The following is a 14,390-nucleotide window of genomic DNA, read 5'->3' on the forward strand; positions in this document are numbered from 1 at the left end:
CTCATCCACATTTTTTTACATGTTGCTTCAACCAGTTCACTGATACCAACTTTATGATATCTTCATAAAGTAATGATTCATAACAATCCATTGACTTCTACCTCCAAGTATCATCCATTATCCTTAACACCTGGATCTGGGACCTGTTCACCAGGGCACATACCACCCCATCTTTCTCATCTCTCCCGCCCGCAAGACCTCATTAATCAATAAAACTCACATACAAACCAAACTGGGTTATCAGCAGGCCGCAGCTTAACTGGAGCTGCTGGCTGTGTTTCTGCCAATGGCCTGCAGTGGTGCACTACATGCCTAATTTACTAAGCTCTCTTGTTTTAGATGTGAAATGGGAAAACAGCTTTAGTAAATTAAACTCTAAAGGAGCTGTGGTGGTAGGGAGTGGAAGGAAACGCGTAGCTACTGATGCCAAAATCTAGAATTCCGAAAAAAACTAAAAACTCACCTGTTCAAGAAGGCATACCCCACAGTATCTGACATAAATATCGAATAATGAAATATGGCATTTTAATCAGGAAACGGGCAGTATTCAACCCCGACGCATGATCACACCCTAATATTTTGTCTGTATCACCCCAACGTATTTACCGATACTTCTTTACTGTATTTGTCACTGTAATAGTACCCCTATACTGTACTGTTCACACTAGAGTCACTAATCACCTCTCCGGAACTATGTATGCCACTTTGAGCCTACTAATGTGGGAAAAGGTGGTATACAAATGTAACAAATAAAAATTAACAACTTTCAAACAGGCCCAGCCCTTGTGTAATCGGGCCCGTCCAGACAGGCTCTTGGGCTTGTCTTTTCCTATAATGTTTCTGGACTCATGCATTACACCAATGGTCTCTAATTGTTCTCATACCTCACACTAACATTATCGGCTTTTGTCTGACCTAGAACATAAACTGCACTGAAACCTGGAAAGGGGATATTAACGGTATACAAGAATTGATCTGATCTGATCATGATTCACTCAGCTGCAGAAATAGTTATGGTCTCGCTGCTCTTTTTTTGCTGTACTGTAGCATAACATTTTATTACCATTAGACAGTTACAGAGTACACCTCTGCAGGGCACGTTGCATAATCACTCCACAAATACAGCACATGTTCATGACAGGCCACAGCCAAATGCATCAAGCCTGAACTGCCCCTGTTTGGCAGTAGTCAATAACCAAATATTTAAGCTGGCATTTCAAACAGCACCTAAATGCAGCTTTTATTTTCACTAAAATCTCTCTAATCACAACTGGTCTTCTAGAATTCAAAAGACCTTAACTCTTTGCTCCAAAGAATTATTCAGAGTTTAGAAACCTTCCTGCTAGGTATCAAAAAGTTAGCACCAATTAAATAAACAAGTTGTTCAATTCAAGTAATCAATACATTCCATATGGGAAATAAAAGCAACCAGTGGTGGGGAATCAACAAGGCAATAAATAAATGTAACAATTACTCAAAATTGCCCCCATTATGTTTTCACTTGAAAATGTTGGGGCTTCTACTATATGTGATCCCTATAAATTGGCTGATCTATTTGCTGAGTTATCACTAATGCTCAAGAACCTGGACTCTGCAAAAAGTCTGAGAGATGCCTTAGAGAAATGTAAGCTGGGGGACTAAGTTCAGAAAACTTACCAAAGTGCTAGTCGAATTCACAGAGACGCAAAATTCCCAAACCTGACCTCAGGGTATGGGGCTGAATTTTACAGTCCCACCGTCCTCTCAAGACTCTTACATTCCTCACAACCGTATTCGGTTACATAAAAGAGCAATGTCTACTGCATGCAGCTTTTCTGTGATTTCCAGGTAAATAGTTAAAAAATAAATAAATAATTCGCCATTCCACACCATCAGCTACTGCTCCACATCACCATGTCTGAAATGCTCAAGTACATCACCTTCTTTGCATCTTTCACATTCATCCATTAAGGTACTTACAAGTTACAACAAAATCCAGCATCTTGCCTTATACAGCCCAAGTCTGAATTTTTGATTTTAGGATGAGGAGGAAGGATGGAAAACAAACTGAAAGTGACCCTGGCCAGCCAGTAGCATATAGAAGGCACCGAGGTTTGGGTTTTTTTTAACCTTTAAGTCAGGTCTGCCCCTCCCAGCATCATCTAAGGCCAGAGAAGCTGTGGAGGCTTGGAGATTTGTGAGGGAACATGTCATGGTCAATTCTTAAGGACGACACCTAATAACTGGATTCAGGGCCCATAATTTGGTGGTCATTGCCCTGGAAACAATCCCTACAATGGCCACACAGAGTAGCAAATAAAAGGCTCATGACGCTAGATCCCAGCCCCAGTTCTGATGGAACTACAAGGGAGCAGAAGGATACAGACAGGCTAAGGAAGAACATTTGAAATAACCCCTCCCAACCTATAAGAATAGCCATACTGGCTTCACAACAACGGTCCCATCCAGCCCAGTATCCTGTTTCCAATAGTGGTCAATTCAGGCCACAAGTACCTGGCAGAAACCCAAATAGCAACATTAAGATCTTTGGATCTAAGAGACTTGATCACATTACTCCTGTGCTTTATCAGTTGCATCGGCATCGGCTGCCTGTTGCAGTATGTATTCGTTTTAAGCTGTTGTGTTAGGTTTATAAACCATTTCATTTGAGACATCCAGCTTATCTTTGCAGCAAGTTGCAGAAATAGTTTCTTAGCAGGAACTTTGTTCTTCACAGAAAAATTGCAACTTCCCAGTCTTAGTGTTATAAAACTCTTATTTACTAGGACGCATGCATTTTCTTATGTTGGTTGTTTCGAAGACTTGGATGTTTTATAAATATTTTATTTAATTAGTTACAGATACTATTTGCTGGGTAGTGTTAATTTATAAAATTTGCAATGCAGCTGTTATTTTATGTATTTTTAACTCGTGAACACTGACACTGTGGTATATATAAAATGAATAAATCCAATCCAATCTTCTGTCTCCTTTTCTTCTACTTGCCTTGCCTTGTTCACCCACGTCTCATCAGCCTCATCCACTTACATTTTTGTTTATAGGTCTCCCAGCACTGTCCTTTTTCAGTCTCACTCCCTATAGGTTCTTCATTCACCTGCCATCATTAAAGGCCTGCCTAGTTGGCAGCAATGAGGGAGTGCTGCTCACAAACTAAGAGTGCCCTCTGATGCTCAACAGGAAGCACACAGAAGGGGATACTTTGGGTACATCTCCTACATCAGTCTGTGACTTCTCACCTGTCATTGTATGGGCAATTCTATAACAGGGCACTTACACTTACGTGGTACTTGTGTGTACCAATGTACTGAAAACTGGTACTTACATGTAAGTGGAAGCAAATCGAATGAGCGTTATTCTGTAAGGGCACACAAAAGTGATGTAGCACGTAAATGCAAGGGGGGACTGGAACTTACAGAATACAATAAGTGTGCCCTTACTGCATTTAGGTAACCAGAGTTACACTAAGTTTATTAGGCACACTGATACTGGATTACACTTATATTGCCCAGATGCCATTGCAGAAATCGCAAGTGGAATCGGTGTGCCTAAAAGGAGGCACCCACTTATAGAATTGCCCCAATATGCATCACAACATTTACCTCCATTAAATCCATATATTACTTTCCCTCAGTCTGCTGCAGCCAGTTGCTAGTTCCAGGCCAAACTATGGGCAGCCCCCTGCCCCACACCCACTTCCTTGCCACATTCGTGCAGCATGGACTTTGTTTAATTTCCCAACACTTCTCATCAGTCACTGGCATCTGGCATCCTGTGGACTGCTTCAAGACTACTCTTTGCCCAGAGGAAGAAGCCACCAGCATCAGTTAGTGTTTTCAGCAGTCACTCTTCTACTTTCTCCTCTTTAGCTGATGCTTGCTGCTTCTTTTTCATACTGCTTCTACCCTTTTCTGGCCAATGCTACCTCATTTTAGTTACTACATTTATTTTACCTTGATTCATCTTCAATTTTTGCATTTTTATATTTGCCTCTTCCTTTCTCATGAACTTCATAATCACTATTTTAAGACATGAATTCAGAAGTTTGTATGGACTACTACAATGCAACCAGCTATAGATAAACACACATCAGATTTGAACAGAACACAGAGAGAAGACAGAATGGCACCAGACTTGGAGTTACAAAGATAAAGGAATGCCTAGATACAGATACAAACAGTATAACTGACCTCCAAAGATAAGGAGCTGGTCTATACTCAGAATCTCCTGTTCTAAGGGTAGTAGGTGGCTAACAGATAAGGAGAGACTTTGAAAAATAGCTGACCACACAAATTAAACTTGTCCCAGAAAATTGCCTGTAAGGGAATTCAGTCTAATTGGAAAAAATGTAGTAAATCTCTAATCAGTTAACAGACGGTGCCTCAATATGAACCAACAAATCATGCATGAGCAACTCATACACTTCTCTACTGAATCACTCTAGAGATCAAACTTTTTTTATTGCTATTTGCTGCTTCACAGACCAACACCCAAGGGAAGAGAATGCACACTGAGGGGTAAAGGAATTTGTCTGGTCATCAGTTCCTTTACTATATGAAAACTGTTGTAAATCAGGACAACTCCTAGCAGGAGCTATATGGTTCAGTAATTATTAAACATGGACATAAGTACTGTTAAACTTTAATTCATAGACAGATGAAAGGAGAAAGTCTATGCAAACCTAAGTGGGAGGCCCTAAGTTTCATGACAAAATTCTTATTGAGGCGACAATGGTGCCCTAACTCCAATCTTTACCCCCACGTCCCAATTCCCTCACTACAATTTCCCCTTTACATTTAGATCACCCTCAAACACAGCATAACCCTTCTAATTGTATCCCAGTATCTTCATCTTTTAACTCTACTCCTCCCTCTTCCTTCAGTTGCACAGTCTGGAACTGCTGATCTGTCTCGTATGTCTACTATAGTTCTTGACTTCTTTCTCCACTTGCAATCATAAAAACCTAAATTTATCCTCCCCTCCCAACTCAGCAATAAGTAACTGTCTTCTTTATATTCACCCACATTTCCAAGACTTCTGGTGGTGAGGGAAGGAGAAGATGGTGGCCCCGTTTCTCTTGTTGTCTTAGTGTTTCCCAACATCTATTCTTCTGCCCTTCACACTTTTTTTCATTGAATACCATTACTCTATTATCCTCAAAGCTTTACTAATTTTCTCTTTGATTATCTAGACATGTAGTGTCTCCACTCATACTAGATGGCAATCATGTAAGTAAACTTATCTGATGCATCATAGCCTGACACACAGAAAGCTATTCTAAAATTGCCCCCCACATGTCAGAAACTGAAAGTATATTCTCTGTTCAGAATATACCCAGTTGAGGTGGTCCTTCAGATAAGCGGGACCTTATAAGAATAAAGCTGTAAAAAAGAAAATCAGCATGAGAACATTAAAATCCACTCCAAAAACAGAGAGACAATGGAGACTATTGAAACTAGAAGTAACGGGGCCGACATTCAGACCATGGGAGTCAGTCTGGCTAACTCCATCGGTTAGCATACGAAAAAGAAGTCCAAATCTCCCGTGAAAACAAAACGAAACACAAAAAAGGCGGAAGATAAACCAAAACAGACCAAAAACAAGGGAGTAAGAGCGCCAGAAAAGTTTAATAGGACCCTACACGGTCCGTGTTTCGGCCAACAGGCCTTCCTCAGGGGTCCTGAATCTGACGTTTACAGGTACACCTCCAAGATATTCATGAAACAAAAACCAAAATACGCTGAATGCTGTCTAATGGCGAACGTAAGCGTATGTACTGGTACACCTCCAAGATATTCATGAAACAAAAACCAAAATACGCTGAATGCTGTCTAATGGCGAACGTAAGCGTATGTACTGGTACACCTCCAAGATATTCATGAAACAAAAACCAAAATGCGCTGAATGCTGTCTAATGGCGAACGTAAGCGTATGTACCGGTACATACGCTTACGTTCGCCATTAGACAGCATTCAGCGTATTTTGGTTTTTGTTTCATGAATATCTTGGAGGTGTACCTGTAAACGTCAGATTCAGGACCCCTGAGAAAGGCCTGTTGGCCGAAACACGGACTGTGTAGGGTCCTATTAAACTTTTCTGGCGCTCTTACTCCCTTGTTTTTGGTCTGTTTTGGTTTATCTTCCACCTTTTTTGTGTTTTAACTCCATCGGTTGGCAGTGAATCCGGCTATTAAAATATCAGGCCATTTCCAGTGACTGGAATTAAATATCTGGTTTATTTTTGGCCGGTTTAAACTTGACCAGCCAAGCCAATATTCAGCGCTGGCTGGTTAAGTTTAAACTGACCCAAGATTTGGGCGTCCTGATTTGGTCACCAAACTTAGCCAGCGATGCGCTGAATATTCACAGTTAGCCAGTTATATCACGCGATATAACCGGTTATCCGCTAAGCGCTGATCATGAATATTCAGAAGATAACCATCTCTCTCCTGCTGAATACTGGTAGATAGCATTTTAGTTCTGCTTGTCAGTAAGAGCAGTTTAGCAAATTTTTAATAAACTATATCCATAAGAGCAACAAAACAGACATATACAGGTGAGGAACAAGGATTAGAAAAATGAATGTCAACCAAACATTTTTAGAAACCCCTTTTTCATTTTATATTTTGTTCTTTATTTTCTTGAGTAATATGCCATTTTCTTTTTATGGACCTTGCCCTTTTTTTTGTATTTTTCTTGCTCTCTCCAGTCTTCAGGGCCCTTCTCCCTCCCTCACACCCACTCCACCTCCTACCAAGCTTCGTTCCCTTCTTCCAGGCATTCTCCCTCCTCTTTTCCTCTCCCATCCTCCTCCTCTTCTGTCCTTCCTCATCCTTTCCCCTCTCTGGTACTGTTCATCTTACAGACCAACAATAGGGTCTCACCAGCAACTGCTGCACCTTCCTCTCTTCTGGCCCACAGCAGGCCCCAAAATTGTAGGCACCCAAGAAAACCAGTTCCTGGGAATTTTCCAACTCTCCAACTTACCATTTGGAATATGAAGGTCAGAGTGCCACAGATACGGACAGTCTTGTTGAATCGGAACTCCAGGTACTAAAATGTAATAATAATAAAAAAGATCTGTCAGGATTAGCTACCTTGTAAACAGTCACTATACCTTAACAGTCTAAAATAATTTAATCTTCTGAAACAATCACAACTATGGCATCCCATTGTCAAGACACCTTTGTTATCAACATTTAAAATGAAATTTATAGATGATTAGTTAAATTTCAACTCAAGATGGCTTGGTAAGATGGTTATTTAACCATCACCTCACAGTTTCCATACAGTCTCATATTTCCCTAAGAATCAAAATCAATGCTAAATGTCTACTAGCTAAATATGTCCAAGGAATTAGACTACTGAGATCCAACTTGTCACAGAGACTGGAGGAATAAGTATCTCAATGGTTACAATAGGCATGGTAAAGGGTATGTTGGTTGAGAATAAAGCTACATCATGCCAGTCTGATCCAGTTCCTATCGATTTTCTGCTGGAGTGAAAACAATGGGTAGCTCCCATTGACTTATGTGGTCAGTATAGCAGTTATGTGTGTATTTGAAGGCATAAACAGCCAAAAACAAACGCAGAAAATAGAGCAGCAGTGCTCAAGGGGTGTTCCATATGTAAGCAGTGGTATTTACATCTGTTAAGTGCCAATTTTACAACTGATATCTTGTAAAACTACACAGACAAGAGAAGCCAATGAAAGAATTGAATTTTAATCATCAAAGTTTGGATGTTTGAGGATTTCCTTTTTTGTTTTTTCAAGCTAGATAAGCACAATGCCCATTCACTCAGTCCTCTAAACCCCCAGTCTGAAATGAGCAGTTAGCTCACACACATGATTCAGAGGACCTGTAAATGCTGAGAAGGGTCATTTTTTGACACACACACATGCATTGCCCTTGAAAAATTGAAAGAGCACATATATTTTACTAGTCCATCCACACTAATGCCTCCCCCCATAGAAATGTATATGTGCTGCAGATATACATGTGTAGTAGAGGCTTTCTAAAATTACAGCATACACGTATATGCCCATTTGCATGTGTAAAAACTATTTAACACATGTAAATGCCACCAACTCCTAAACATTTAAAAAGAAGAGGGAAAGCATGCAAAGCATTGCTCATGGATTTTTTCCAACATCTCTGCACATGCGTGCATGTGTGTATAGCTGTGTTAGCTCTATGTGTCTGTCTTAGAGGAGAGAGAGGAGGGAATGGTTTTGTTCATGGATAGTGGAGGTATTGGAGATATGGGGTAGTTTTGCAGGGCGGGGGGGCCAAGTCCCTAACTGCAATGTTTCACTATATATCTAAGTTTCTATGCTGCAGAAGTTGAAATTGCTTCTCCCATAGAAATGCATAGAGCCATTTTTTTAAGAAGAACTTATTTCTCTGAAACCCCACTCCAATATGGCCCATTTGTTAACTCTGTCTATCTTCACTAGTTTTTCCCCCATGCCAACTTTTCAATGTTGATTTTCAACTGGTTATGTATCATTCTTTCCCACTTCCATTGAGTTGGAAAGAGTAAAAGTTAGAGCACCTACCAATATAAGTACCAATAAATGTAATATTGGGGGGGGGGGGGGGGGTCCCGTGACACTATGCTCAGGAGCAGCAGCTAGTTTTTCTGCTCCTGCCACCTCTCCATAAAACCTCTAATTTTTACATAGCAAACCTCAGATTTTAGGCTGTTCCTGCTCTATATGAGTCTCTGAGGGGCAAGATTCAAGGAATTGGCGATTAACAACTAATGGCGACTAAAAATCTCCGGAAAGAGAAAGACAAACAGAAATTACAGGGGGACAAGATGGTGGTGCCTGCTAGCCTGCCCAACTCTACTGTCAGCTCCGTGTCGGTAGCAGAAGTAACAACGGAAGTAATTGGAGCAATGGAGCATGTCTTGGACAATCGGCTGGGCCCCATAGACTCAAAGTTAGAACAACTTCAAAGTAATCTCAATCGTATCACTGCAGATTTAGCAACCTACCGACACTGCACTGAGGAGTGGGAAGACAAGATGACAAAGGTGGAGGAAGCCCAGATTCGTATGCAAAAAGTCCCTCCTAAATCGAGGTCTGGCTATGCCTCCGGTAGAGGCTTGCATTTACATGGTTATATATACTTAGATAAGCATGGACAAATCTTCTGGGTTAACAGCAAGTGTATGTGCTTGCTTTCATTTTGAACATTTACCAACGCCTGCTCAGGAAAAATATATGTGACTATTACATTCCAAGTGACTAGCCCCATGTATTGTACTCTGCTCGCTGTAAATGGTTTTCAGAACATTGCTCAAATCTTACAGTTTTCACAAACAAGGTATTTGGTTGCCAGCTTAAATACTTCAGCATTCAATTTGGGATTAGTTAAATCTGGCTTCACTCCCTGTTCACTCCCTCCATTTGCTGTGGAATTGCACCATAATTTTTTATTTGAATGTTTCTATTTCTTTTCATAGGTAAATCCCAAAGAAGACTGGAACATCATTATATGAATATTGCCCAGCATCTTTTACTCCTACAATTAATCCAAGCATAAAACTACCTCCTTAGGTGCTACAATTTACTCCTGAGGTAAGTTTTCAACATGTGTATCTGGATTTTCAAAACGCATTTGACAAAGTACCTCATGAAAGACTACTGAGGAAATTAGAGTCATGGGATAGGAGGTAGTGTCCTATTGTGGATTAAAAACTGGTTAAAAGATAGAAAACAAAGAGTTAAATGGTCAGAATTCTCAATGAAGGGTAGATAGTGGGGTTTCACAGGAGTCTGTGCTGGGACCGCTGCTTTTTAACATATTTATGTATGATATAGATATGGGAATAACTAGTGAGGTAATTAAATTTGCTGATGACACAAAGTTATTCAAAGTTGTTAAATCAGAAGAAGACTATGGAAAAATTGCAAGAGGACCTTACGAGACTGGGCATCCAAATAGCAGATGACATTTAATGTGAGCAAGTTCAACGTGATGTATGTGAGAAAGAGGAACCCAAACTATAGCTATATGATACAAGGTTCCACATTAGGAGTCACCAATCAGGAAAAGGATCTAGGTGTAATCGTTGATGATACGTTGAAACCCTCTGCTCAATGTGCAGCGGTGGCTACGAAGGCAAATAAAATGTTAGGTATTATTAGGAAAGGAATGGAAAGCAAAAATGAGAGTGTTATAATGACTTTGTATCGCTCCATGGTGCGACTGCACCTCGAATGCTATGTGCAATTCTGGTCATTGCATCTCAAATGAGATACAGTGGAATTAGAAAAGGTATGGAGAAGGGCGACAAAAAAGATAAAGGGGATGGGACGACTTCCCTATGACGAAAGGCTTGGCTAGGGTTCTTCAGCTTGGAGAACAGATGGCTGAGGGGAGATACGATAGAGGTCTATAAAATAATGAGTGGAATGGAATAGGTGGACGTGAATCACTTGTTTACTCTTTCCCAAAATATTAGGATTAGGGGGCAAGCAATGAAGCTATTATGTAGTACATTTAAAACAAATTGGAGAAAATATTTCTTCACTCAACGTGTAATTAAACTGTGGAATTTGTTACCAGAGAATGTGGTAAAGCAGTTAGCTTAGCGGGGCTTAAAAAGGTTTGGATAACTTCCTAAAAGAAAAGTCCATAAGCTATTATTAAGATGTACCTAGGGAAAATCCACTGCTTAATTTTAGGATAAGCAGCATAAAATCTATTTTATTGTTTTGGGATCTTGCCAGGTACTTGTAACCTTGATTGGCCACTGTTGGAAACAGGATATTGGGCTTAATGGACCTTCGGTCTGTCCATGGCAACACTTATCTCTCTATATAAAACGCACCTCCAACGTTCTAATGAAGCCGGAAGCCTGAAAACGGAAGCTGTAGTTGTGTAGATCGCTGTTTGCCCATGAGTGTCTGCCCCGCTCTCACGTCACAACGTGATGACGTCGAGGGCGGAGCACTGACACTCATCATAGTAACATAGTAGATGACGGCAGAAAAAGACCTGCATGGTCCATCCAGTCTGCCCAAGACAAACTCATATGTGTATACCTTACCTTGAATTTGTACCTGTCCTTTTCAGGGCACAGACCATATAAGTCTGCCCAGCAGTATTTCCCGCCTCCCAACCACCAGTCCCACCTCCCATCACCGGCTCTGGTACAGACCTTACAAGTCTGCCCTCCCCTATCCTCGCCTCCCAACCACCACCCCCTCTTCCCCCCCACCTGCTCCGCCTCCCAATTTCAGCTAAGCTTCTGAGGATCCATTCCTTCTGCACAGGATTCCTCTATGCATATCCCACGCATGTTTGAACTCAGTTACCGTTTTCATCTCCACCAGCTCCCGCGGGAGGGCATTCCAAGCGTCCACCACCCTCTCCGTGAAAAAATACTTCCTGACATCTTTCCTGAGTCTGCCCCCCTTCAATCTCATTTCATGTCCTCTCATTCTACCACCTTCCCATCTCCGGAAAAGATTCGTTTGCGGATTAATACCTTTCAAATATTTGAACGTTTCACCTGTTGCTACGCCACAAAACGTAACGTCAGACGCATCACGGACCTATGACGACGGGCATGAAAAAAGTAAGCACTATCACCAGCTCCTGGAACTTGGAGGGAGGAGGGGAGGATCCTGGAACTCGGAGGGAGGGGACGACCCTGGAACTCGGACGCAGAGAGGGAGGGGGGAGACGGCCCTGCAACTCGGAGGGACGGAGGGAGGGAACGGCCCTGCAACTCGGAGGGAGGGAGGGAAGTTGAGAACACATTTAGCCTAACAATCCCTTTCAAAACATTTATTGCAGAAAGGCAATACCTTGCTAGCGCCAGTTTCATTGGTTTCAGAAATGGGCCTTTTATCCTAGTGTTTTATAAAGCCCTTGGGTACCCTCTACCATACAGCATATGCACTCTTCATTATACAAATTGGGAGGAAGAATGAGGGAAAAGAAGGGGAAAGTGCAATTTTTATATAGCATTTTACATTGCTAATCATGTTTTAATCCATGAATGGCTTTTCATAATTACTTTTTCTAGGATTAAATATGGAACCTGTTCTCCAGTTACCTTCTAGCATGAACACCAAGCCACACCGAGAAGCTCTTCTACAGCAAATGCGTATTCACTGTGGGGGACAGTGAACCTGGGAAACCCAAATGCCACTGCAGCTCCTTGTGACCTTGGACAAGTCACTTTACCCTCCATTGCCTCAGCTAAAACAGATTGTTTCTCTAGCTTGTAGCTCGCCTTAAGCTCAAATTTGGAAAAAGTGAATAACAAATTTAGAATTAAATTCTACTACTAGACCAGAGGCATATGAAAAGTCTCTCTATTTGTAGAAAAGGGCGCTTATATGTGTACACTTTTCACAGAGATAAGGCCTTATTCTATAAAGGTTATGCTCCTAAAATTTATGCTCCTAAATTTATGAGCATAATTTATGCTCCTAAATTATAAACCTAATCTATGCTCCAAAATAAATTATGCTTGTAATTTAGAAGCATAAATTTAGGAAGTAAATTTAGGAGCATAACCTTTATAGAATAAGGCCCATAGTGTGTAGGTATTCCTGAGGTACAGTTGAAATGTGTGCACTTATTTTATAAAATATGCAGATACGTGCACAGAATGTACATACAAATTTACACCATACTTGGAGGAGGTGTAAATTTTTTGCATGTGAATTTACTAGCTACTGGAGCTGGCTCTGCAAGTTTACAGGCACATAGCCACATATGCTGCCTTTAGAACATAGGCTTAAAATAAGCACATTTTTGGACTTTTCAAATATGCTCCTAGTTATAAAGTTACCCCCCAAAAAGCTTCAGCATGTCACACTATGATTCAATACTAACACACTTTTGATCAGTGTAGTTCTTGCTCTGTTAACAAAGGAAAAATAAAGACTAATGGAATTAACAGAAATAAATAGCTGAAACATTTTTCTATTTCCTTTGTGCACCCATTGGAGGGATTTAGGCAAACTGCAGGCTGGGGTGTGATTGAGGTAGCAGAGCTGGCCCTGTGAGCAGTACACTGAGCCCAGCTGCCCACACCATTAAACTGCTGCCAGCACATACATGGCCAGATTCAATACATGGTGCTCAAAATTAGGCACCGAGAAAACTCCACATCAAGTGCTATTCTCTAAAGTGTACTCTGGGCTGAGCACACTTTATAGGATAGTGCTTAGCACAGATTCTCCTGCCAAACTTTGGATGCAAGGACTTACATCTGCTGAAACCTGGTGTAAATCCTGGCTCACAAGTTGGGTGCATAACCCCAGTATTCTATAACACTGCGCCAAAATTTTTGGAATGCCCCTGACCTGGCCATGCCCCTCCTATGGCCCCGTCCCTTTTTGGGTTGCGCACAAAACACTTTGGGCATGCAGTGTTATAGAATAGCACGCAGGCAGATCCGTGCATGTCCAAATTAGTGCCTCATTAACTAGTCTACATGTGGATCTCAGATCCGTGCCCAAATATGGGCACTGTTGGGGTGGCTACTGATAAAGAGTCTGGTGATTTATTTTATTTATTTACTTTTATCTGGATTTGGCTAATTTTTTTCAGCAATAGCCAAGGTGAGTTACATACAGGTACATTAGGTTATTTCTCTGTCCCTAAAGGACCCACAATCTGAGGCAATGGAGGGTTAAGTGAGTTGCCCAAGGTCGAAAGAAGGAGCAGCGGCAACAGAATTTGAACTGGGCTTGCCTGGCTGTCTGCCCAGTGCTCTAACCACTAGGTTTCTCCTGTCACATTTTTTTCTGGTTAGGAATATACAAAATGTGCTTATGGTTGAAGAATCTGCTCACTGAAACAAGTCTACACAGGCCTCCTGGGTGCCTCAGCTGCAGTACTAAAGACTAAAGTCCAATTCCTGGCTCTGGTTTCTGATCCCCATGCCAGCCAGCGTGGAGGATTGGGGGGAGACCACGACTCCATCATATTGTAATAGTACTACCTACTGGATGAACCCAATGTGCATGTGTATTATGTTCCACACAGGGGATCTGCGATCTGTAGCTCTGCTTGGATGCTCTTTATGATCAGCTAGAAGAACTATGATCTCTTATCATTAACTTACTCTCTGATTTTTCTTCTGGTACATAATCATCTCAATATACTTCAGAAAGAATAATCACTCTTCTACTGATATCTCTGTTAAAGTTATTCTTTGATTTTTTTATTCTTGCGTTTTATTTTCCTATCATTAAGCTTTCTATTTGTTGGTATAGGGATATCACATATGATTACAACTTAATTTTCTGCAGTGTTTCCCAGGATGTTGTCTAGAAAGCTCCCAGTGGATGAGCCATGTTCTTTATACAAGTTTTCTGACAAGAGATCACTGTATCCAGCAAGGATCATGCTGGGG

The 14,390-nt window shown here is 41.1% G+C and overlaps 1 protein-coding gene across 1 annotated transcript in view; it reads right to left on the minus strand.

Moving 5' to 3' along the window:
- Positions 1-14,390, minus strand: part of LOC115458636 (sodium-dependent multivitamin transporter-like) — an 86,051-nt gene that overhangs the window by 47,806 nt on the left and 23,855 nt on the right. The window contains exon 4 of the mRNA XM_030188479.1: positions 6,984-7,049. Within this exon, the coding sequence (XP_030044339.1) occupies positions 6,984-7,049 (66 nt within the window). The remainder of the gene's footprint in view (positions 1-6,983; positions 7,050-14,390) is intronic.

Source organism: Microcaecilia unicolor, unplaced genomic scaffold (genome assembly GCF_901765095.1).
Source record: "Microcaecilia unicolor unplaced genomic scaffold, aMicUni1.1, whole genome shotgun sequence".
Lineage (NCBI taxonomy): Eukaryota > Metazoa > Chordata > Amphibia > Gymnophiona > Siphonopidae > Microcaecilia > Microcaecilia unicolor.